This window comes from Giraffa tippelskirchi, chromosome 2, assembly GCF_054371585.1.
Source record: "Giraffa tippelskirchi isolate mGirTip1 chromosome 2, T2T-mGirTip1v1.2.pri, whole genome shotgun sequence".
NCBI classification, from domain to species: domain Eukaryota; kingdom Metazoa; phylum Chordata; class Mammalia; order Artiodactyla; family Giraffidae; genus Giraffa; species Giraffa tippelskirchi.
Genome location: NC_137276.1, coordinates 91834674 through 91858155, shown reverse-complemented (window position 1 = coordinate 91858155; position 23482 = coordinate 91834674). Strand labels below are relative to the sequence as shown.

The 23482-nt window shown below is 35.4% G+C and overlaps 1 protein-coding gene across 6 annotated transcripts in view; it reads right to left on the bottom strand.

Annotated features, from left to right (window-relative positions):
* ATR (ATR checkpoint kinase) overlaps positions 1-23482 on the bottom strand; it is a 123601-nt gene that overhangs the window by 33707 nt on the left and 66412 nt on the right. For all 6 annotated transcript variants that reach the window (XR_014076640.1, XR_014076641.1, XM_081569519.1 and 3 more), the window contains exons 26-35: positions 21066-21203; positions 18880-19090; positions 15480-15658; positions 11718-11882; positions 10569-10660; positions 5481-5572; positions 5062-5239; positions 3514-3693; positions 2919-3078; positions 830-1009 (exon numbers count right to left, since the gene is read on the bottom strand). Coding sequence is in view for 4 of the 6 variants with exons in the window: in XM_081569519.1 (XP_081425645.1) it covers positions 830-1009; positions 2919-3078; positions 3514-3693; positions 5062-5239; positions 5481-5572; positions 10569-10660; positions 11718-11882; positions 15480-15658; positions 18880-19090; positions 21066-21203 (1575 nt within the window). In the remaining 2 variants the exon portion in view is untranslated. The remainder of the gene's footprint in view (positions 1-829; positions 1010-2918; positions 3079-3513; positions 3694-5061; positions 5240-5480; positions 5573-10568; positions 10661-11717; positions 11883-15479; positions 15659-18879; positions 19091-21065; positions 21204-23482) is intronic.

The following is a 23482-nucleotide window of genomic DNA, read 5'->3' as shown; positions in this document are numbered from 1 at the left end:
CTGACACTGTTGATTTATATCAATGGGCTACTTGCCTTCTGAAAATTGTTTTTCTTATAGTTCCCTCATGATTGTTCCTTCCTTAGCAACTGTTTCCATCTGGACTTTACACAGAGTTTTAGTTATATGTATGTATATTGGTATTTAGTCAAAGAATCTAGAACTTTTCATCTAACTCCTTTTTCTCAGGTAGTCTAGCTCACAATTCTAGCCATCTGTCTTATTTTATTATTCTTTATCTTTTATATTCTAAGTTTTTAGGGTTTTTTTTTTCTGTTCCTTTTCTAACTCCTTGAAATTGATTCTTAGCTCATTAATTTTGAGCTTTTATTTTCTTCTAACATATGTAAATAAAATTTCAAATTCTCTTTAAGAATGGCTTTAGCTGAATCCAAGTTTTGCTATGTCTTATTTTTATTATCATTCAGTTCAAAGTATTTTTAAATTTCTATTGCAGTTTTTTCTTTGACCCATGGGTTACTAAGAAGTATCCCTTTTGTAACACCATCTATGTAAGGCTTACTTTCTAGTAAGGAAGGTATTCACTGTGTTCAAAAATTTTCAGGCTAGGATATGGTTAACTTTGGGGAGGAGGGTGAAAGGGTGAGTTGTGGAGTGCTAACACTCTACTTTTTGACATGAGTGGTGGTTTCATGAGTATATTTATTTTATAATTCATCCAACTATATACTTCCATTACCTACTCACTAAAAGGTCAAAAAAGCTTCCTGGCTATTTTTCTACATGTCCTTCCATATGGAATTTAAAATAACTTTTCTATTTTCAAAAACAACAAAAAAGTGAGAAATTGCATTATACATACACTTACCTTATATTTTTTCATAACTGCATTGCTTTCAAAGTTAGCTGTTTCTTCCATAAAACGGCCCACTAGTAGCATAGCTCGACCATGGATTAACATGTTCTTACCCTCAGGTGGGGTTTTATTTTCAGGAAAACATAACTCAACACCCTTTTGAAGAACAATTAGTGCCTGGTGAACATCACCCTGAAAGAAAAAAGGCAACAAAAGATTTTTAACTTAAGAACAAATTTTCATTTTCTGAAAAGTAAATAATATTGTTAGAATTTACAGTTCCTTAGGTATTGTATGTATAAATCTGTTTGTAATTTCATGTTCATCTTGCATTTTCCTTCTATGAAAGTAAAATCCTAAAAAGAAATTATTGCTTCATTTCATGTAGAACTTCTATATTCATTTATTCAATTGTTTGGTTTTTTTTTTACAATCAAAGTATAGGGCACTAAAGATATAAGTAGATGGTTAGAGATAAACATAAATATGTCAAAATCTCTGGCTTAAAAAAGTTCATTGTCAAGTGAGGAAATAAACTATAAAACAACAACACAATGTGCCAAGTGCAATTAACAGAAGAATATACATGGGTATTATGGAAGAAAGAGAAGTGTCTGCTAAATCTACCTAAAAATATAAGAAAATAGAGTTGAGCTGTGGTCAGGCAGGATAATCAAATGAGGAAAACCTGAATTGGGTCTTAAAGAATGAACAGTAATTTTCCTGGCAAAGAATTCAGTGAAGGACTTTCTTGGTAAATGATTTTAATTGGGAGAAGGCAAGTAGTCTGGTTTTAGCTGAAGATAAAAGGTTTGTGAGATAGTGACAAATGAAGCCAAAGAGGAAGTCTGGACTCAATGAGAAAGAACCTTGTGTACTTTCTAGAGTTCTGACTTAACCCTAAAGCTGCAAAGAATACTTTGAAGGATTTTAATGGGGGAGCAGTATGAGTCAGTGTGCACTTTAGAAAGAGGATAGATTGTAGTAATGAACACCAAGAAGTGGTGAGACCTCAAGAAAAAAAAACACAAAAGACTGTTAATATTGTCAGAGGCTGTACATGCTAAGAGCATGAAGGAAAATAGTAAAGATAAAGTAAGAGAGAAAGGATTCAAAAGGTATTTTTAAGATACATTTAGTCTTCAATTAGATGTAGAAAGTGAGGGAGAGGAAGGGCCAGATTTCTGTCATAGATAAGAGGATGTGCTAGAGCTCTACTTAAAAGAATTGGGAATATGGGAGGGGAAAGAATTTTACATTGAATTTTACATAATGAATTGCATTTTGAGCATACTGAGTTTAAGGTACTGTAGTATACACATGGGTCATCACTAGCTCTGAAAATGACCAGATACTGACTAATGCAGGCTGAATTATTATTTTCACTTCCCACCTAGGAAATGCTTCCTCCCCTGTCCTTTCTTAGTCACCATAACACTTGGAGCATTTACAGATGGCACAAACTACAGTTACTAACTGTCAATTTCAGAACAAGCTATGCCTCTATTAATTCTAGACTGGTGGCAAGCATGAAGAGATGTAAGGAAGAGCCATTTAAATCTGGGGCACAAGTTTTTCAAGGAATTTAGATATTTAAAAAGTCCCCTTCCTATAACCGTAGCTTTAATCTGAGGATTGCTGAGAACTTTTGTTCTGAAGCTAAGCCCTTCCTGACAGGCTATATTAAAAGTGAATTTTCACAGCAACACTGGCAAGTCTACACAAAACTAATTATCTGCCAAGAATGTAAGTAAGGACAGGGTTATGCTCACTTAAATATTTTTTAAGTACCTATTACATGTGCTCATGTAAACATATAGAAGGTAAAGTCAAAGTAAAAATTGATTATTCCCTTCAAGAAAAAAATGAAAGACAAGATGAAAACTGAAAGAACTGCATTTTCAGTCTTGAAATGGGAAAATATTTGGGGACTTCAGTACAAAAGGAAGTTTCTTCCAAATGATGGTAGATAAATGATGCAGAAAGGTGTCAGAAAAGGAAGGTTCTGAATTTAGATTAGGGATCATCTCTGTTAGGACTTTGTAGGAAGTACCCAGTCTACAACAGAAGATATATATGATGATGTTCCCTTGGCCATTACCTTGGACCATAGCCACTTTGCTCTTTCCACATATAGTTCAGCGAGTCGTGAATCTCCAGCATTAAGGAGAGCATTATAGGCTGTCTGGTGGTGACCAGCCTTTCGAGCTACTCTGGCACTCTGTAGCCAGCATTCTCCAACCATTTCACTGTAATCTGGTCTAAAGAAACATGACAAAACAGAGGGAAAGAGAATTTTTAAGTATATTCAATAATTTGATTGTACTGTCTCTTCCCAATATGGAACCCTCTCAGTATATCTTTCAAAGGAATCAAGAAGATTAATTTGTTAAAAGACTAATTTTAATTTTCTTAGAGTTCTCCATTGTTATCGATTATAAGGCTATGAAGATTTTACTACTGACTTATACCTGTGCCTCCCTCAAGTGTTTTTAATATTCAAAAAGTATGATATATAGCACATAAAAGTAATTTTTAAGTTCTAGGTTCATTTCAACTATATAGTGCAGTCTTGGCAATTGACGATAGAAAAAAACAGATTCAGAGACAAATTAGGAAAGACAAATACTCCAAATAATATGAAAATATAATACTAAATACACAATAACTGACATTAAAAAAAAAGTGTGTAAAACCTTTTGTTGAGGCTTAATAAAGCTCTCCGGAGAGCCAGAATGGGCTCTTTCGCTCTGTAGGAATTCTGGGTCATTTCCAGTCGTGCTACCCAATTGAGTGAATCTTCTTGAATGCTGTCACCTGGAGACTGGTGAAAGAGTGGTTTGATGCTATGCTCCAACTCACACAACATGTGCAATCTGAAGACAGACAGAGCCTATATTAATAAGTTGTCATATATTTAGTTACATTAATCTGACACATAAAGCATGTACTTTAACCATGCAGACTATGGAATGTGCAGTTTTCTTTGGAAGAAGTTTAACCAATATATATTCTTGATATATAAACACTAACATTTATAACATTTCAAATTGAGTATAAACACCAATTTATGTCGATTTGAATATTTAGTGCTATGCTATGATTCTCAGATTACCTTAATTAAACTGGGGAAGGGTATATAAAACTAAATTCAAATGTATGAAAGCCATTTGAATGCATAAAATTCAAATGTATAAATATAAAGAAGATGATGTTTAGTTGCTAAGTCGTATTCGACTCTTTGAGACCCCATGGACTGTAGCCCACAAGGCTCCTCTGTCCATGGGATTTCCCAGGCAAGAATACTGGAGCGGGTTACCATTTTCCTCTCTAGGGGATCTTCCTGACCCAGGGATTGAACCTGCATCTCCTGCTTGGCAAAAGGATTCTTCACCACTGAGTCACCTGGGAAACCTCAACATAAATATTTGTATATATTGCTGGTGCTAATGTAAGAGGACCTGGTATGGTAGATGCCAGTAAAAAATTGTGAAATGAACACAATTTTAATTGTTCTTTTTCCTAAGGCTGATGGAAACATTTGTGATACATTTATCTTCCCATTTCTATGACAGCATTCAAGCATGCAGTTGAGTAGCTACAGAACTAAGTTAATCTCAATGGTCCAATCTCTGGTTTCATTAAGCTGTTATCAAAGGGGCTGATACAAAATTTAATAAATTTTTTGGAACTAAAAAAAAAAAACTGCTTATTTTTCAATTTCCTACAGTTCAGCTATAACATGTTTTATCACTTTCTTCAGGTAAATTAACAGACCTAAAATGTTTTCCATCATTGACTTCTTTACCTCTAAAAGTTAATATTCCTTGTGAGTAACGTAATGTCTACATTTGAGGGGGGAAATTTGAGGTGGGAAGTGTCAAATGCATTTCTAAATGAGAAAAAGGAAAAGGAACCAAAAGTATTGACACCAATGTGCCAGGCAGAGTAGGTGTCTAGTTATTTAGGCTATAAAGAAAAGAAACTATGACACTATATCAGGATAAATGTAAGGTATTTTTACAATTTTTTAGCAGTCTCATAATTGCCTTTCTAATTAAAAGGATATAATTTTTTAAAAAACTATACATAGAGTGATTGTGAAGTTAAAAAAATGCAAGAGCCATTTTGTGTAGTTATGCATGACACCAAACATACTATCATTTATTTAGTAAGCACAAAATTCCAAGCCAGTCATATGACACCTACAAACCAGGAATATAAAAACGGAAACCTCAAAATACCTCACAATATATTCATATCCACGTTGATAAGAGCCTCTTTCAAAGCTTGCAGCTGAAAGCGGCACAATTTGCTCTGCTCTCACTAGTTTCAATGTGTCATAAAAAGCTGTGATATCTCTTTTCTTAGCTGATAATAATAGCTGTCCCAGTCTGACACTCCATGTTGTAGATTTCCCATCTGAAAAACAATTGACAAAGAGTCAAGGAATGCCATGATAGCTGGTCCCAGAACAAGATTTATTTCATTTGGTAAAATAGTCAACAGAAATTTGGAACAGATGCTTTCATTCCATTTTGAACTAAACAAGGCAAACATAAGAAAAGCTGACAGATTAATTACGAATGTTGCTTAGCTACTTAGGTCTGAATATTTATGTCATCTTAAAACTGATTATTTTTTAAAAAGTAATTAATTGTACCTGCTGCCAAATAGTTTTCTACTAAATCCCACTGTGACAATTTCCAAGCTGCTTCCACTCTGTATGTGTTTAATTCATCTGTCCATTCAGACCTATTAAAAGAAATTCGTATCAATTAAACATTTATTTAAATTTAAGGAGGCATTTACAGATTTTCATTGGTTTAGATAATCTATTTATTGTATTTTGTACTTAAGTACAAAATAATTAATTTCTATCTGCAACAATCCCAATTTTAATCTTTCCAGTCCCCCAAAATATTTTTTCAATAATTACAACTGAAATTGTATTTTACAGCAATTACAATTGAAATTTTCAATAAAAATTATAATTGAAATTGAATTACAATTTCAATAATTCAATTATTTTCAATAATTACTTCTGATAGAGCCATTTAAAAATGTCATTTTTGACAAATTTGCCATATATTAAATCAGAATTAATGCCTGGATAATTACAAAGAAGAGTTGTAAGATTAGCTGCAGGCTTAACTTTAACAAAGAGTAGGGAGGAAAAAGAGCCAACTGAACATATATGTATCACAGGTAAGTAATTCTAATAACCTGGGATTTTGAACTAAATTTAAGACAAAAACATAGAAACTGGTGGTGTGGATTGAGCATTAGGGAACGCAGGGCACTCAATAATAAGGGTAACCAAGTTACACATTATGTGTAAATAGTATAAAAAAAGATATAAAATTAGCTACCTAAAATACTTATCTATTCTTAAATTATTTTCAGTTACTTTAAAATTGGGGTTTGTAAAAGCAGTATGATATAGGTTACTATTTTTTCTAAGCATCCTACTTATGTGACACTAAGATGGCTAGTGATATTTAGATCATGACTATATAGAAAGAAGAAGCTACAATTTCCCCATGTTTCTTCTTTATTAAATCATATTATGTGAATACCTGCTGTATGTTACACCTTAGGCCAGGCACATTTTTCTATTTAATTAGTTAATAATACCAAAATGTACACATATCCCCATATTATAAATAAGGTAACAGATTCAGACAGGCTGGGATCAATGCCCTTAAAAGCCCTCTTTGTTCTTTCTGTGGTAAGAATACATAAAGAAAACATAACAAACAAATCAATTAATTATTTAAAAAAAATATAAGGTAGTAGCATAAACACTGAATATTTTCTAATTTCTGAATACCACCAAAAATGATTTAGAACAAAGCTAAAAGAAATATAACAGAAATATAACTTTCAAAAATCCAACTTTGAATAACTTCACAAGTTTATTACAACATGCTAATGTATCAAAAATTTTAGGATCTAAATCTGAGTAGAATTAGCAAGAGTTGCTTTCCAGAGGGGACTGTTGTTTTTGTTGAGTCACTAAGCCATGTCCAACTCTTTGCAACCCCATGGACTGTAGCACACTAGGCTCCTCTGTCCTCTACCATCTCCCAGAGTTTGCTCAAACTCAAGTACATTGAGTTGGTATTGCCACCCAACCATCTCGTCCTCTGTCATCCCCTTCTCCTCCTGCTTTCAATCCTTCTCAGCATCAGGGTCTTTTCCAGCAAGTCAGCTCTTCGCATTGGATCACCAAAGTATTGGAGCTTCAGCTTCAGCATCAGTCCTTCCAATGAATATTCAGGACTGATTTCCTTTAGGATTGAGGGGTTTGATCTCCTTGAAGTGCAAGGGACTTTCAAGTGTCTTCTCCAGCACCACAATCTGAAAACATCAATTCTTCAGCACTCAGTCTTCTTTATGGTTCAAGTCTTACATTTGTACATGACTACTGGAAGAGCTTTGACTATATGGGCCTTTGTCAGCAAAGTGATGTCTCTGCTTTTTAATATGCTGTCTAGGTTTGTCATAGCTTTAATTTCAAGAAGCAAGTGTCTTTTAATTCCATGGCCGCAGTCACCATCTGCAGTGATTCTGGAGCCCATGAAAATAAAATTGTTAATACTTCCACTTTTTCCCCTTTCATCTGCCATGAAGTGATGGAACTAGATGCCATGACCTTAATCCAGAGGGTCACACCAAGCACTGTACCAAGAAGCATTGTACCAAATGGCCATGAGGATCAGGCTGTGATAATTTACTTCCATAAATGCATTAAAAAGATGACTGTGTACTGCTGTATTTAAAATGGATAACCAACCAAGGACTTACTGTACAATACAGGGAACACAGCTCAGTGTTATATGGAAGACTGGATGGGAAGGGAGTTTGGGGAGAATGGATACAGGTATAATAAGCATGGCTGTGCTGTCTACCTGAAACTATTGTTTCATTGTTAATTGTTAATCTGCTATAACATTGTTAATCTGCTATCTCCAATACAAAATTCAAAAGAAAAGAATGTGTAGTTAAGTACAGTCAATAATTTCGGAGAAAAATTTGTTTAAATGCAAGTATTCTCCCCAAGAAAAACACATCCCTTCAATGACCACTTGCACCAGTGATATAGTATCCTTTGTTGAATATTGAAGCTTGCCTTTTCACAGTCCAATGATCAGGAGGCTCTATGTACCCCAGATCCAAAAAGAAGAACGCGCAGTGTGCATCATAAGGAAATAAGACACGATGGCTTGAGCCATGACAAACTTTCCCAAATTCCTGCAACCCTTTTATTCATCAGGTCTCTCAAATAATCTGGAGAAACAAGTCTAAAGCATATATCCAATCTTTCCCTGCCTCTGTAAAGCTTTTTTTTTTCATCATTTTATAAATTCTTTGAAACCATACAACTAAGACTGAGTTTCTCTGCTCTCAGACATCATAGAACAGTGGTCTTTAAAATCATAGTTTGGAATTTATAGAACCTTTATTTAGAAGTACTGTATGAACTAAATAAAAACAGTGGCCTGTGCTCTTTGGTAAAGTAAGATGATTCCATCCGTTTTGACCAGATCTCACTGTCCGGACACTCACCTAGAGCCAGACATCCTGGAATGTGAAGTCAAGTGGGCCTTAGGAAGCATCACTAAGAACAAAGCTAACGGAGGTGATGGAATTCCAGTTGAGCTACTTCAAATCCTACAAGATGATGCTGTGAAAGTGCTGCACTCAATATATCAGCAAATTTGGAAAACTCAGCAGTGACCACAGGACTGGAAAAGGTCAGTTTTCATTCCAATCCCAAAGAAAGGCAATGCCAAAGAATGCTCAAACTACCGCACAGTTGCACTAATCTCACACGCTAGTAAAGTAATGCTCAAAATTCTCCAAGCCAGGCTTTAGCAATATGTGAACCATTGAAATTCCAGATGCTCAAGCTGGTTTTAGAAAAGGCAGAGGAACCAGAGATCAAATTGCCAACATCCGATGGATCATTGAAAGAGCAAGAGAGTTTCAAAAAAACATCTATTTCTGCTTTATTGACTATGACAAAGCCTTTGACTGTGTGGATCACAATAAACTGTGGAAACTTCTGAAAGAGATGGGAATACCAGACCATCTGATCTGTCTCTTGAGAAACCTGTATGCTGGTCAGGAAGCAACAGTAAGAACTGGACATGGAACAGCAGACTGATTCCAAATAGAAAAAGGAGTACATCAAGGCTGTATATTGTCACCCTGCTTATTTAACTTATATGCAGAGTACATCATGAGAAACGCTGGGCTGGAAGAAGCACAAGCTGGAATCAAGACTGCTGGGAGAAATATCAATAACCTCAGATATGCAGATGACATCACCCTTATGGCAGAAAGTGAAGAAGAACGAGAGAGCCTCTTGATGAAGGTGAAGGAGGAGAATAAAAAAGTTGGCTTAAACCTCCACATTCAGAAAACTAAGATCATGGCATCCAGTCCCGTCACTTTGTGGCAAATAGATGGGGAAACAATGGAAACAGTGGCTGACTTTATTTTTTGGGGCTCCAAAATCACTGCAGATGGTGAATGCAACCATGAAATTAAAAGACGCTTACTCCTTGGAAGGAAAGTTATGACCAACCTAGATAGCATATTAAAAAGCAAAGACATTACTTTGTCAAGAAACGTCCGTCTAGTCAAGGCTATGGTTTTTCCAGTGGTCATGTATGGATGTGAGAGTTGGACTATAAAGAAAGCTGAGCGCCAAAGAATTGATGCTTTTGAACGGTGGTGTTGGAAAAGACTCTTGAGCATCCCTTGAACTGCAAGGAGATCTAACCAGTCCATCCTAAAGGAGATCAGTCCTGGGTGTTCATTGGAAGGACTGATGTTGAACCTGAAACCCCAATACTTTGGCCACCTGTTGCGAAGAGCTGACTCATTTGAAAAGACCCTGATGCAGGGAAAGATTGGGGACAGGAGAAGGGGACGACTGAGGATGAGATGGTTGGATGGCATCACCGAGTTGATGGACATGGGTTTGGGTAAACTCCGGGAGATGGTGATGGACAGGGAGGCCTGGTGTGCTGCGGTTCATGGGGTCGCCAAGAGTTGGACACAACTGAGCGACTGAACTGAACTGAACTGAACACTGTCCAGAAAAGTCATTTGGGGTCTGGCAAATATATTATGGAAAAAGGCTTTCAGTTGGCAGAACAAGGCATTTTTAAGAGCAAAACCATCCTTCCTAATTATTCTTTATATTAAAAGAAACATGCATGCCTTAATCTTTGCCACATATAAGCACTTTTGGGGGGGGTATCATTTGGTTTGCTATAAGAAAGCTATTTTCTTTAGGAAAGGAAGGTTGTTTTCATTTTTATTAGTCTTTAGGGGAAAACAATCCCTAGATTTGAGAGTGGTATTCTTTAATTCATTCACAAAATTTCCCTCTCTCCAACACATAAAATAACTGGTGCTGATTATATAGGCAGAGCTTAGATAACTTTTGGAAGTATGAATATGAACTTCACCCATAATAGGCAAAGTCAGGCAGGTTCCTCTCATAAAGCAAATTTACTTCAAAGATGATTCTTTGCACAAAAGATAAGCAGCTAAGTGCTAGACTGACTTACGAGAGAGAGAGTAGGACAAAATATTTTTTGGTGCTTATCTCTAACACCATGAAAACAAAAAAGATTTCATTACTTTAGTAAACATTACTTCAACCCAGTCAATTTAAAATTTCCCATTTCAAAACAATAAAAAAAAAAAAACTTCTTTTAAAAAGCATTACCTGTTAGCATGCACTCCATTCACCTGAGTGATTACAGTAGACAGCTGACCAAGACCTAACATGGACTTCACAACACCATGATAGTGAATGATCTGGAAATTTTAAAGTATTTAAAATAGCAATTGTTACTTCAAATACATCTTAGGAACCAAAAAGTTTTTAACTGCTAGTCCTTAAAAAATGCTATCTTCTTCACTGAGCCTTCCTCACTTTCTTAGTTTAACAAGTAACTTGCTTGGTTATATGGCAGAGTCCTTTGCCAATGTCCTATACATATCTGAATTTTTTTTTTTTTAATTCAGAAAACCTAAAAAATATCTCAGATTGAATTTATTATTTTTCCCAGATTAGGTCTAATTTTTGGTTCAGATCAAATATAAAAGTAACAGTATTTCTTAATACTTCGTTTAAAGACTGTCATTATTTCTCATGTAAAAATTAAACTCAAAGGTCACAATATTATTAACATAGATTTTAGGCTATAGAAACTGAAAAGTTAAATAGGATTATGAAGTGTTCTTTAAAATTGAGAACAAGATTTTGAAAAATAAAGGCCCTATACACCGAACTTCTGAGAAAATGAACAGGCCAATTATGACAAAAAAGGAATACATAAGATTAGAGAGAATCTAAGCCAAGATTGTAAACCAATGATTCTAAACCTCTTTCCTGTTCTAGTATACATAAGATACATGACGTGCCCCCATTAGTAACTGTACCTCAGTGATACTAAGGACCATTTCAGAGATTCCCAGATGGTGATGGGGCATGTGTAATCTGAAAAACTTTCTTAGGCTATAGAATCACTATTATTATTAAAAATTGATGCAAGTCTTACACTTTTAATAGTAAAGCAAAATTACATTAATTTCAGAGTAATTGAACATACAGCTTAAAACTAAGTATATTCCACAATAAATCTCATTCATTTGGGGGATTTGTAAGGTCATAGAAATTTGGTACTGGAAAGGATCTTTGAGACCATCTAGCATGTCTCTAATTTTATCAATCAGGAAACTCAAGTTCAGAGACGGTTAAATATTTTCCAGACATAGAGTGACACTGGTAGAGACAGTACTGAAATTAAGGTTTCCAGAGATTCTAGTTCATAGTTCTTTTTATTATGTTGCCTTTCATTTTTTTTCTTACCTGGTCTGGTTCTAACTGAATAGCCCTGTCATAACAAGCAGTGGCATCCCTCAGTAAGCCGATGCTTTCATGTTCAAGGATCTGTTCTTTGAGAGATGGTTCCGCCTTTCGAATTGCGCTTACTCCAGCCACTCCATCTGGTTCATGCATAGCAGCATATAATTTCTTTGTTCAATCATTAAAGAAACAATGAAATAAGAAAAAGACACAACTAGAAATAAAACCACCCGTTCATGTAAAAAAGCATATAAGCACTTTTTTCCCTCAAAGCAACAGTAAGTATTTGTTTCAGGGTAGATTCACAGTAAAACTGCAAACTTATTTCCAGGCATTCTGTTCCACTTAAATATACCCATATTCCACTTAAATACAAATCTCCACTAGTAACTGCTAGTGACAGTGAGAACTGTAAAGCCTCTCAAGGTCTTGAACTCTTATAAAAATCCAATATATAATAAATTCTGTTGAGTATAGTCTATAAGTTACATTCTAAAATTTTAAAATATTTTAAACAAGCATTTAATATATTGGTATTAACATACTTTCAAGAAACACACTGATGCTTGGAAAGACTGAAGGCAAAAAGAGAAGGGGGCAACAGTAGATGAGATGGTTAGATAGCATCACCAACTCAATGGACATGAATTTGAGCCAACTCTGAGATACAGTGAAGGACAAGTGAGCCTGTTGTGCTGCAGCCTATGGGGTCGCAAAGAGTTGGACACGACTTGAGACTGAACAACAAGACACACAAGACACTAAATCTGGGTTCAAAGGAGATATTCAGGCTGAAGATAAAAATTTGGGAACAATTAGCACAAAGATGGCAGGGGAAAGGATGAAATGATTTATGAAATGAACAGATGGAGGGAAGAAAAGAGGACACTAGAGTACTTCTATATTTATAGATGAGGAAGAACTAGCAAATGAAACTGAGAGGAGAGACTAGCTTGAAAAAACCTAGAATATATGGTATCCCAGAAGTTGTGGGAGAAAAAATATCTTAATAAAGGAGTGGTCAAATGATGCCATGAGGTTAAGAAAATGAGGACTGGGAGATATTTATTGGATTTGGCAACATGCAAGCCACCAATTTTCTTTCTTTTTAAACTTTTATTGGCGAATAGTTGCTTTACAATGTTGTGTTAGTTTCTGTTGTGCAATAAAATGAATCAGCAATGTCATTATTGTTCAGTCACCCAGCTGTGTACACCTCTTTGCAAACCCAGGGAATGCAGCATGCCAGGACTCCCTGTCCCTCACCTTCTCCTGGAGTTTGCCTAAATTCGTGTTTACTGCATTGGTGATGCCATCCAGCCATCTCATCCTCTGAAGCCCTCTTCTCCTTCTGCCCTCAGTCTTTCCCAGCATCAGGGTCTTTTCCATTGAGTAGTTCTTCACATCAGGTGGCCAAAGTATTGGAGTTTCAGCTTCAGCATCAGTCCTTCCAATGAATATTCAGAACTGATTTCCTTTAGGATGGACTGGTTGGATCTCCTTGCTGTCCAAGGGACACATAGGAATCTTTTCCAGCATCGCAGTTTGAAGGCATCAATTCTTTGGCTCTCTGGCTTCTTTACGGTCCAGCTCTCACAACAGTATGTGACCATGGGGAAGACCATAACTATAAGACTATACAGACCTTTGTCGGCAGAGTAATGAATCAGCTAACCATATACACGTATCCCTTCTTTTTAAGATTTCTTTCCCATTTAGGTCACCACAGAGCAGAGTATTGAGTAGAGTTTCCTGTGCTATACAGTAGGTTCTCATTCAGTTCAGTTGAGTCACTCACTTGTGTCTGACTCTTTGCAACCCCATGACTGCAGCGCACCAGGCTTCCCTATCCATCGTCAACTCCTGGAGCCTACTCAAACTCATATCCATTGTGTCGGTGATGCCATCCAACCATCTCACCCTCTGTCGTCCTCTTCTTCTCCTGCCTTCAATCTTTCCCAGCATCAGAGTCTTTTCCAATGAGTAAGTTCTTTGCATCAGGTGGCCAAAGTATTGGAGTTTCAGCTTCAGCATCAGTCCTTCCAATGAATATTCAGGACTGATTTCTTTCAGATTGACTAGTTGGATCTCCTTGCAGTCCAAGGGATTCTCAAGAATCTTCTCCAACACCACAGTTCAAAAGCATCAATTCTTTGGCGCTCAGCTTTCTTTACAGCCCAACTCTCATATCCATCCATGACTATTGGAAAAACTATAGCTTTGACTAGATGAACCTTTGTTGGCAAAGGAATGTCTCTGCTTTTTAATATGCTGTCTAGGTTGGTCATAGCTTTTCTTCCAAGGAGCAAGTGTCTTTTAATTACATGGCTGCAGTCACCATCTGCAGTGATTTTGGAGCCCCCCCAAAAAAGTGTGTCACTGTTCCCATTGTTTCCCCATCTATTTGCCATGAATTGATGGGGCCGGATGCCATGATCTTAGTTTTCTGAATGCTGAGTTTTAAGCCAACTTTTTCCCCTCTCTTCTTTCACTTTCATCAAGAGGCTTTTTAGTCCTTCTTCACTTTCTTCCATAAAGGTGGTGTTATCTCCATATCTGAGGTTATTGATATTTCTCCAGGCAATCTTAATTCCAGCTTGTGCTTCATCCCATGAACAGTATGAAAAGGTTCTCATTAGTTATCTGTTTTATACATAATAGTATATATATATGTCAGTGATTTTCTTAGCAAGAATAGAGTCAGTTGAATGGAGAAAGAGCTCTTATTGGAATGGGCAAAGAGTAAATAAGAAATAAAGGTCTATAGAGAAGATGGGCAATTCTTTTAAAAACTGGCTATGGAGGGAAACAGAAAGTTGGGAAGTATCTGAAAAAAGATACTGTAAGATCTTTTCAAGGGAATTACAAAAAAATTAAAATAGGTGATACCAGAACATGTCTATATACTCTATGTACTCTGGTTGAGAAAGAAAAGTTAATCATACTGGAGAAAGAAGGAATATCTGAAGGAGTGAAATCCTTGAAATCAAGAACAAAAATAGAAGAACTCAATTTTGGCAGGAAGGGATTCTTCCTTAGGAACAGAATAGAGAAAAAAAGAAAATGGTGCAGAATTCAGTGAATTTTCAGATTTGGTAGATTTGGCTTCTATTTTCCTAATGAACAATAAAGCAAGGTCATCAACTGAGAGTAAGTGAGGTTAGAAGAGACATGAAGAGAAGGTAAGAAATAGTCATCATGAAGAGAGGGAAAGTAGTCTTAACTAGAGAAATATAGACCAAAGGCAGTGTTAAAGAGTTCTGCTGAAGTTTGAGAATGAATGTAAAGGAAAACCAGTTAAATATCCAATGTGTGATTTTTCTCCAGTGATGTTCAGCTGCTTACATGCAAACAATGGGAAAACACATGGGTGAGTTTATTCAGGATTGGAGTTTTACAAAGTGAATACAATACAGAGGGAGAAAGACATGGGAGTTGAATGCCCTTATAAAGGAATGACTTTAACAATTAACAAGAGACTAATGCTAGACAAGGAGGCAAACAAAGACAGGAGAGACTGTCACCGAAAGCCACAAGCTACTTATTTTCCAGTTCTCTAACAGCATTCTGCTTTTTGACATGAAAAGAAGCCCACCAATCTTGACCTCTTATTTAATTCACTGTATTAGCCCCACTGGTCCTTAGTTTCTTTTCTTCCATACACAATCATAGCATTATCATCCAAACCAAGAAAATGAACAATCTAAACATAAAAGACTGGCAATATTAAACATCACTATTAAGTTCACTATATTAATTTCAAACCTGTAAAAATCCAAGATGCTCTTGAATGTTTTGCTTCTTTTCTGTAATAAATGATTCAAAGTGCATTACAGCTCGTGTGTATGCTTTGGAGCGAAAGGATGCTACTGCCAGAGTATCCTGAGGTATGAGGTCTAGAAAACGAGTTACACTCTGATAGTCTTCATAATCCACAGAAGACACTAGATCATAAAAAGATAATTGAGTAATTAAAGACTTAGAAGATGAAATTTTGAAAGTATATATTTAAATTTATTTTATTTCATGAAATAAATTAATCTACATGTACCAGTGTATCTTATTTAGAATGTAACTACCAGCAAGATGATTGCTCAGAGGACTCTTGCTCCAACAGCAATTATTACTTACCTTACCTTACCTTAAACAGTCATTTAACTTATTTGAACTTCTGTTTCTATGGACAGAGGAGCCTGGGGAGCTACAGTCCATGGTGTCACAAAGAATCAATCACAACTGAGCAACTAACACACACACTTTCCTATAAATACTAGCATCTGTTTTGCCTTCCTTAAATGTTGTAAGGATTAAATGTAAATTCACATTAAATGTTGAGGATATATAAAGATGATACAAAAGATCTAGTGGCAAAGAATCCGCCTGCCAACGCAGGTTCGATCCTTGTGTCGGGAAGATCCCCTGGAAGAGGGCAAGGCAACCCACTACAGCATTCTTGCCTGGAGAATCCCATGGACAGAGGAGCCTGGCAGGCTGCAGTCCATAGAGTCACACAGAGGTGGATAAGACTGATGTGACTTAGCATGCATGCACAAAAGATACAAAGATGAGTTATTTATTATTAATAACTATAAAAACACTGATAAAGTATGAGTTGGAAAAAAGCAGAATTATGGAAATAGCTTTCTTTTTAAAGTTTAGAATTCTTTATTAACAATCTATTTCTTTCCTGTGTTGCTATATCTACAACATTAACTATTAAGGTGGAAATAGAAAGTAAAAGTGCCTTTCAAGTTAAATCACAAATACTTTAAAATGGTAATTTTTTTTAAAAGAATCTAAGAAACGACCTAATTGAGAAACTTCTGGACTAGCTGGTTTAAGAAGTCTTATTTAAAAGCTATATATTTTAATAATGACTTATAACAGCATGTAGAAAACAGGAAACAAATTTCATAATCAAGATAGTAAATTTAAATGAAATTATATTTAAAATAAGTTTCTTACTTCCATCAAAATTTATAATTCATTTCAAATTATGAGAAATGTTAAAGGTATTGTACTTTTGAAACATTACAAATGTTACTCTTAAAAGCTAGAATTTTCACTACAATGTTAGTAAGAAATGATAATAACAGAGTTCATGTTTGGTTTTTTTTTTTTTTTTTCTTTTTTGTGTGTCTGCTAAGTCGCTTCAGTCATGTCCAACTCTTTGCAACCCCATGGACTGTAGCCCATGGGGCTGCTCTGTCCATGGAATTCTCCAGGCAAGAATACTGGAGTGAACTGCCTTTCGAAGATTCCCTTGAGAAGCGAAAGGCAGTTCATGTTTGGTTTTTATGTACCATTTTCACATGCAGAAACAGAAACAAACATTTAATTGTTGAGTTAATGTAAAACATATCAATAATTAGTCATATTGTAGAGAAAAACATTCCCCTAAAAAGATAATTATTTTTCAGTCCAAAATATCCTAGAAAAATAAACTATTGTGCTTAACAACAGGAATGTATGTGTTTCCAGATAGAGGAACAAGAAGGAGATACTCACAAGTGGAGAACTTAAGTAAAGGCCTCTTTAAGGGTCTTAGTCAGTTTTTCCAATTAGTCTCAAAGCTTTGGGGGAAAATCATGTTTTCCCACTAAAATGGCTGATGTACAGAGAAGGAGAACAATCATACACTTTACCCATTTGCCACAAGAATGAAAAGTGCAAAAGTTCAAAGACATTAAATGTATCTGTTAATGTCTGAAGAATGGAATTCATCAGAATCTTACCAAATGCTTATATCATAGGGGCAAGTGTCATTTTAGACTCTAATGAGATTCTTCTTTTAGTCACCTTAGTGGGAGTTGTAAAATCAAATGGAAAAAAATAGCATGTTAGCAGGTGTAACAGGATGTAGTGTTGTAATATATACTAACCATATTTTTTTTTTTGGAGAGAGAATCTTTATTTTATTTTTTTGTAGTGGTGTTTTTTTAATTGCACATAATTGTTTTACAATGTTGTATTTGTTTCTGCTGTACAACAAAGTGAATTAGCTATATGTATACATTTATCCCCTCCATCTTGGAGAGAATCTTTAGACTCAAATTAAAAGATATAACAATGCTGAACTGAAAGAAACTGTAAAGTGTGAATATTGTTTGTAAATTAATTCAAACAAATTATTTAAAAATATGACATTCATGAGATAATTAGAACTTCAGAAACTGGATATTTGATATTAAGGGATAATGATCAGTTTTCTTAGGTATCATAAAGATATGTTGATTATATTTCTTTGCAAAGAGTCCTTATCTTTTAGAGCTACACTCTCAAATATTAGAGATGAAATAATGATACCTAGGATTTGCTTACAAATAATACAAGGTAGAGAAGTACATAGCAGTACAGATTAACAAGATTACTAATTCCTTTTATGATTAATTAATTTATTTTAATTGGAGGCTAATTACTTTACAACATTGTGGTGGTTTTTGCCATATATTGACATGAATCAGCCATGGGTGTACATGTGTCCCCCTGTCCTGAACACGTGTCCCTCCCACTTCCCTCCCCATACTAAGCATATCTGGAGAGGCTGTTGGATACCAAACACTACCAGAGACAGGGAAAAAAAGACTAAAACATGTGAAATGAATAAAAAAAAAATAGGTCATGAAATGAATGAAAGTAAAATCTTTGAAATGTAAAACTTAAATGTGAAAAACACTGCAAAGAGTATCTCATAAGTGAAAAAAGATAAAGAACACTTATATACATATACATATATGTATACATACAATGTATACACACAATACATTGAGGGGACATGGAATAAATGAGTTAACAGTGAGGAGTGGGTTAATAACAACATTAACACAGCATTTATTTCACACTTTACAATTTATTATATATAATCATCAACCCACTTAATCCTCAGTCTTCTAGGGGAGATAATATAAATCTTATTTTATGCAAAGAAAAATTAGGTATGTGTTTTGCTTAAGGAAGTAAGAGTAAGAGTTTAAAGAGAGGCTTTCTTACTATAAAGTCACCACTTTTTCTCAGACAAGGCCATCTCCCAGGGAGGTGGGGGGAAAGAAGCATGCAAGAAAATATAGGTCTTTTAAAAGCTAATGCTTAAATTACAGAATTGATATAGGAAGGAGCTAACTGGTTAATAATAAAGAGAAGGAAGTATACAGAACTTATGACTTACCCACGGAGTTCACTTTATCTCTATTTGATTTGCCTTGTGCAAATTTTTCAGCATTCAGTGCCTGAAACTTGTGCCTTGCCCATTGTGTGAGATGGTCAAGCATGGAGAACACAGTCTGTGTACTGAGTTGACACAGATCAGATGCACTGTCTTGGGTACTTAAGGTATGATGATCATCATGCTTTAGAACTGCCATAATTTCTGCATAAACCTAAGAAGAACCATTTTATGGTTAATGATATATCTACATAATACCATTTTACTATTACCTAACATATAAGGTTGACCATTTTAAGGGAATAATTTTCAAAAGAAAAAAAATCCATGATGGATTAATAATAAATTATCTTTCTCATTAAAATTAAGCCAATAAAATGTTTCTCTGAATGGAAAATATACTGTAAAAGAGTCACAAAACCAGACTTGGCCAAGATAGTTGAGACTATCCAAACGCCTGTGAGAGATTATGATGTCTCTTTCGTGCTTTATCCACAAACAGACACTTCAAACAAAAGGAAAGCCCGCTGCTCACTGAGGCAGTTTCTAGGGTGTCACTGTCAAACAGGCAAGCAGATATTAATGTGCAAAGCCCTGTGGTGGGATTCAGACATTCCCCAGCTATGGGCTCTGGATGGGATTCAGACATTCCCCAGCTATGGATTCTGCTCCAAGGAAGCCCCCTTATGTGTATACATGATGTGCACACACGAACAATACAAAGTAGCATATGATAAGGTGTAAACAGAGTGACAATATCATGCAGCACTTTAGTGCTGAATATAAATACAGTGTAGGTTTAGAGGTTCAAGGGAGGCAGTCATTAGAAGCTGGGGTACTAGCCTGCAGTTTGATTTCCTTAAGGTGGGTCCTTTTCCCAAAGCAAAACTTTTTTGCCTCCAAAATCTGATCTGTGTTAATTCTAAGGTCCCTTCTACTCAAGCAGTCTGTGTTTCCATGTCATTTAACCTCTCTGTGTCTTAATTTCCTCATCAATAAAATGGAATTACAGACCATGCTCTGTAATGACACACCAATTCTAAAGCAAAAGAAAATCACACTACAAAGTTGTTTTGTTGCCTTACTGAATCAGATCAAAAGGGCACAGAGTGCCCTCCTTCTCATTTTCTAAGGTTTCTTGGCAGTGACAGTAGTAAATCTGTCACGCTTGAACTTGCAAGCCTCTTAAGGCCTTTTAAACTAAAATGATATATTTGAAATAAAAAGTTAATAGTGACTTTTGTCTTCATATTTTGGATTTGTGCCAAGTGCTTAGTGTATTAGTTAATATTTAAGAAAATAAAGCAGAGTCCCTATTAAAACAAACAAAGAAAACAACAAAAAAAGAGTCACAAAAATAAATACAGTATCTGCAGAAATCTTTTCAGAGTAATTGAAGGACATGTACAAACCAAAAAAAACCAAAAGAAAATACGGGGAAATATGTTCATGATACTAGGATAAGAGAAGGCATCGCATAAATGGCTTAACATTAAAAAGTTATAAAAGATATATAAATTTGGCATTTATATTTAAAATTTCTCATGGCAAAAGATATAAGCAAAGGTTAAACAGAAAACCATAAACTGGAAAAAATTTTCTACGATATGATTGGCACAAATTGGTATCCAGAATACATATCAAACTCCTACTAATTATTTAAAAAGGGACACACATGAGTTCAGTTCAGTTCAGTTCAGTCGCTCAGTCGTGTCCGACTCTTTGCGACCCCATGAATCGCAGCACGCCAGGCCTCCCTGTCCATCACCACCTCTCGGAGTTTACCCAAACCCACGTCCATCAAGTTAGTGATGCCATCCAACCATCTCATCCTCTGTCGTCCCCTTCTCCTCCTGCCCCCAATCCTTCCCAGCATTAGGGTCTTTTCCAATGAGTCAACTCTTCGCATGAGGTGGCCAAAGTATTGGAGTTTCAGCTTCAACATCAGTCCTTCCAATGAACACCCAGGACTGATCTCACACAACCCCAAATAGGTACAGGGTATGAACTAAGCATTAAACAACTCTTTGATAAATAAAAGTTTAAAAAAGGATTTTCTAAGTGTTTAGATATGCCATTACATAGCATACATTGATCTACATTTCCAACTAATACATAGCCTTTTTAATACTAACTATATCGCCCAAATGTTTGTACAAACAGAAACCAAATAAAATGATGTATCTCACCTCTTGTTGATCTTCTTGATTACACCCCAACAAAACATACACTAGAATATGTGGAAGAAGATAGATGGTCACCTTGAAATCATGCTTCATCATAATACTACAGCAGGTGAAGATTTTACTGGCAAGATCATGCCGAACCTATAAACTCCAATGGTTTAGAGAGAGTAAGTAGTTTTGTACATTTTATTCATTTGATTAACACCAAAAAACAACATGTGAGCTAGTCTATCATTGTGGAGTAGGTATTCTCCTATGAAAAAAGGCACTCAAGTAGGGAGGATTTAGCTCACCAACCCTCTGGTCAAGTGTCTAAATTGCTAAGACCCCTACAAGAGCAACGTAGCTACTTGGGCTGCCAACTATCTCAGCAAAAATGGTCTTTTTCCCCTGGACTTCATTTTAAAATGCATCATGTTTTGTTACAGATTAACTTTGCTAATTACATTATCTTTTACTTAGCTGCATTAAATTTAGTATATTTATTCCCTGAATAAGTAGATGAGGAAAGTAACCAGAAAGTATTTCCTGGGCTAGCAAATTACATACAAGACCACATTTTTATTAAGTAATCAACAATGATTAACTAATAGGAAATAAAATGAAAGAAATAAAAAGTTTAAATTACTTGGTGTTAGAATCAAATTTTATTGGTGTGACCCAACCCTTAATTTACCAGCATTATCGTTCTCCTATAAAAGTTTGAAGGTTTTGCTTCTTCAAATATAAATCCTTCACTACAGATAAAATAGACTTTAAAATAAAGGCTGTGAAAAGAGACAAAGAAGGACACTACATAATGATCAAAGGATCAATCCAAGAAGATATAACAATTATAAATACATATGCACTCAACATAAGAGCACCACAATATGTAAGGCAAATACTAACAAATATGAAAGGGGAAATTAACAATAACACAATAATAGTGGGAGACTTTAATACTCCACTCACACATATGGATAGATCAACTAAACAGAAAATTAACAAGGAAACACAAACTTTAAATGATACAATAGACAAGTTAGATTTAATTGATATTTACAGGACATTCCACCCCCAATCAATCAATATCACCTTTTTCTCAAGTGCACACGGAACTTTCTCCAGGATAGATCACATCCTGGGCCATAAATCTAGCCTCGGTGAATTAAAAAAAATTGAAATCATCCCAATCATCTTCTCTGACCACAATGCAGTAAGATTAGATCTCAATTACAGGAAGAAAACTATTAAAATTCCAACATATGGAGGCTAAACAACACGCTTCTGAATAACCAACAAATCACAGAAGAAATCAAAAAAGAAATCAAAATATGCATAGAAATGAATGAAAATGAAAACACAAAAACCCCAAACCTATGGGACACTGTAAAAGCACTGCTAAGGGGAAGGTTCATAGCAATACAGGCGTACCTCAAGAAACAAGAAAAAAATCAAATAAATAAACTAACTCTACACCTAAACTAGAGAAGGAAGAAATGAAGAACCCCAGGGTCAGTAGAAGGAAAGAAATCTTAAAGATCAGGGCAGAAATAAATGCAAAAGAAACAAAAGAGACCATAGCAAAAATCAACAAAACTAAAAGCTCGTTTTTTGAGAAGATAAACAAAATTGACAAACCATTAGCCAGACTCATCAAGAAACAAAGGGAGAAGAATCAGATCAACAAAATTAGAAATGAAAATGGAGAGATCACAACAGACTACACAGAAATACAAAGGATCATAAGAGACTACTACCAACAGCTATATGCCAAAAAAATGGACAACTTGGAAGAAATGGACAAATTCTTAGAAAAGGATAACTTTCCAAAACTGAACCAGGAAGAAATAGAAGATCTTAACAGACCCATCACAAGCACGGAAATCGAAACTGTAATCAGAAATCTTCCAGCAAACAAAAGCCCAGGACCAGACAACTTCACAGCGGAATTCTACCAAAAATTTAGAGAGGAGCTAACACCTAACCTACTCAAACTCTTCCAGAAAATTGCAGAAGATGGTAAACTTCCAAACTCATTCTATGAGGCCACCATCACCCTAATTCCAAAACCAGACAAAGATGTCACAAAAAAAGAAAACTACAGGCCAATATCACTGATGAACATAGATGCAAAAATCCTTAATAAAATTCTAGCAAACAGAATTGAACATCATATTAAAAAGATCATACATCATGACCAAGTGGGCTTTATCCCAGGAATGCAAGGTTTAACATCTGCAAATCAATCAATGTAATACACCACATTAACAAATTGAAAGATAAAAACCATGTGATTATCTCAATAGATGCAGAAAAAGCCTTTGACAAAATTCAACATCCATTTATGATAAACACCCTCCAGAAAGCAGGAATAGAAGGAACATACCTCAACATAATAAAAGCTATATATGACAAACCCACAGCAAACATTAACC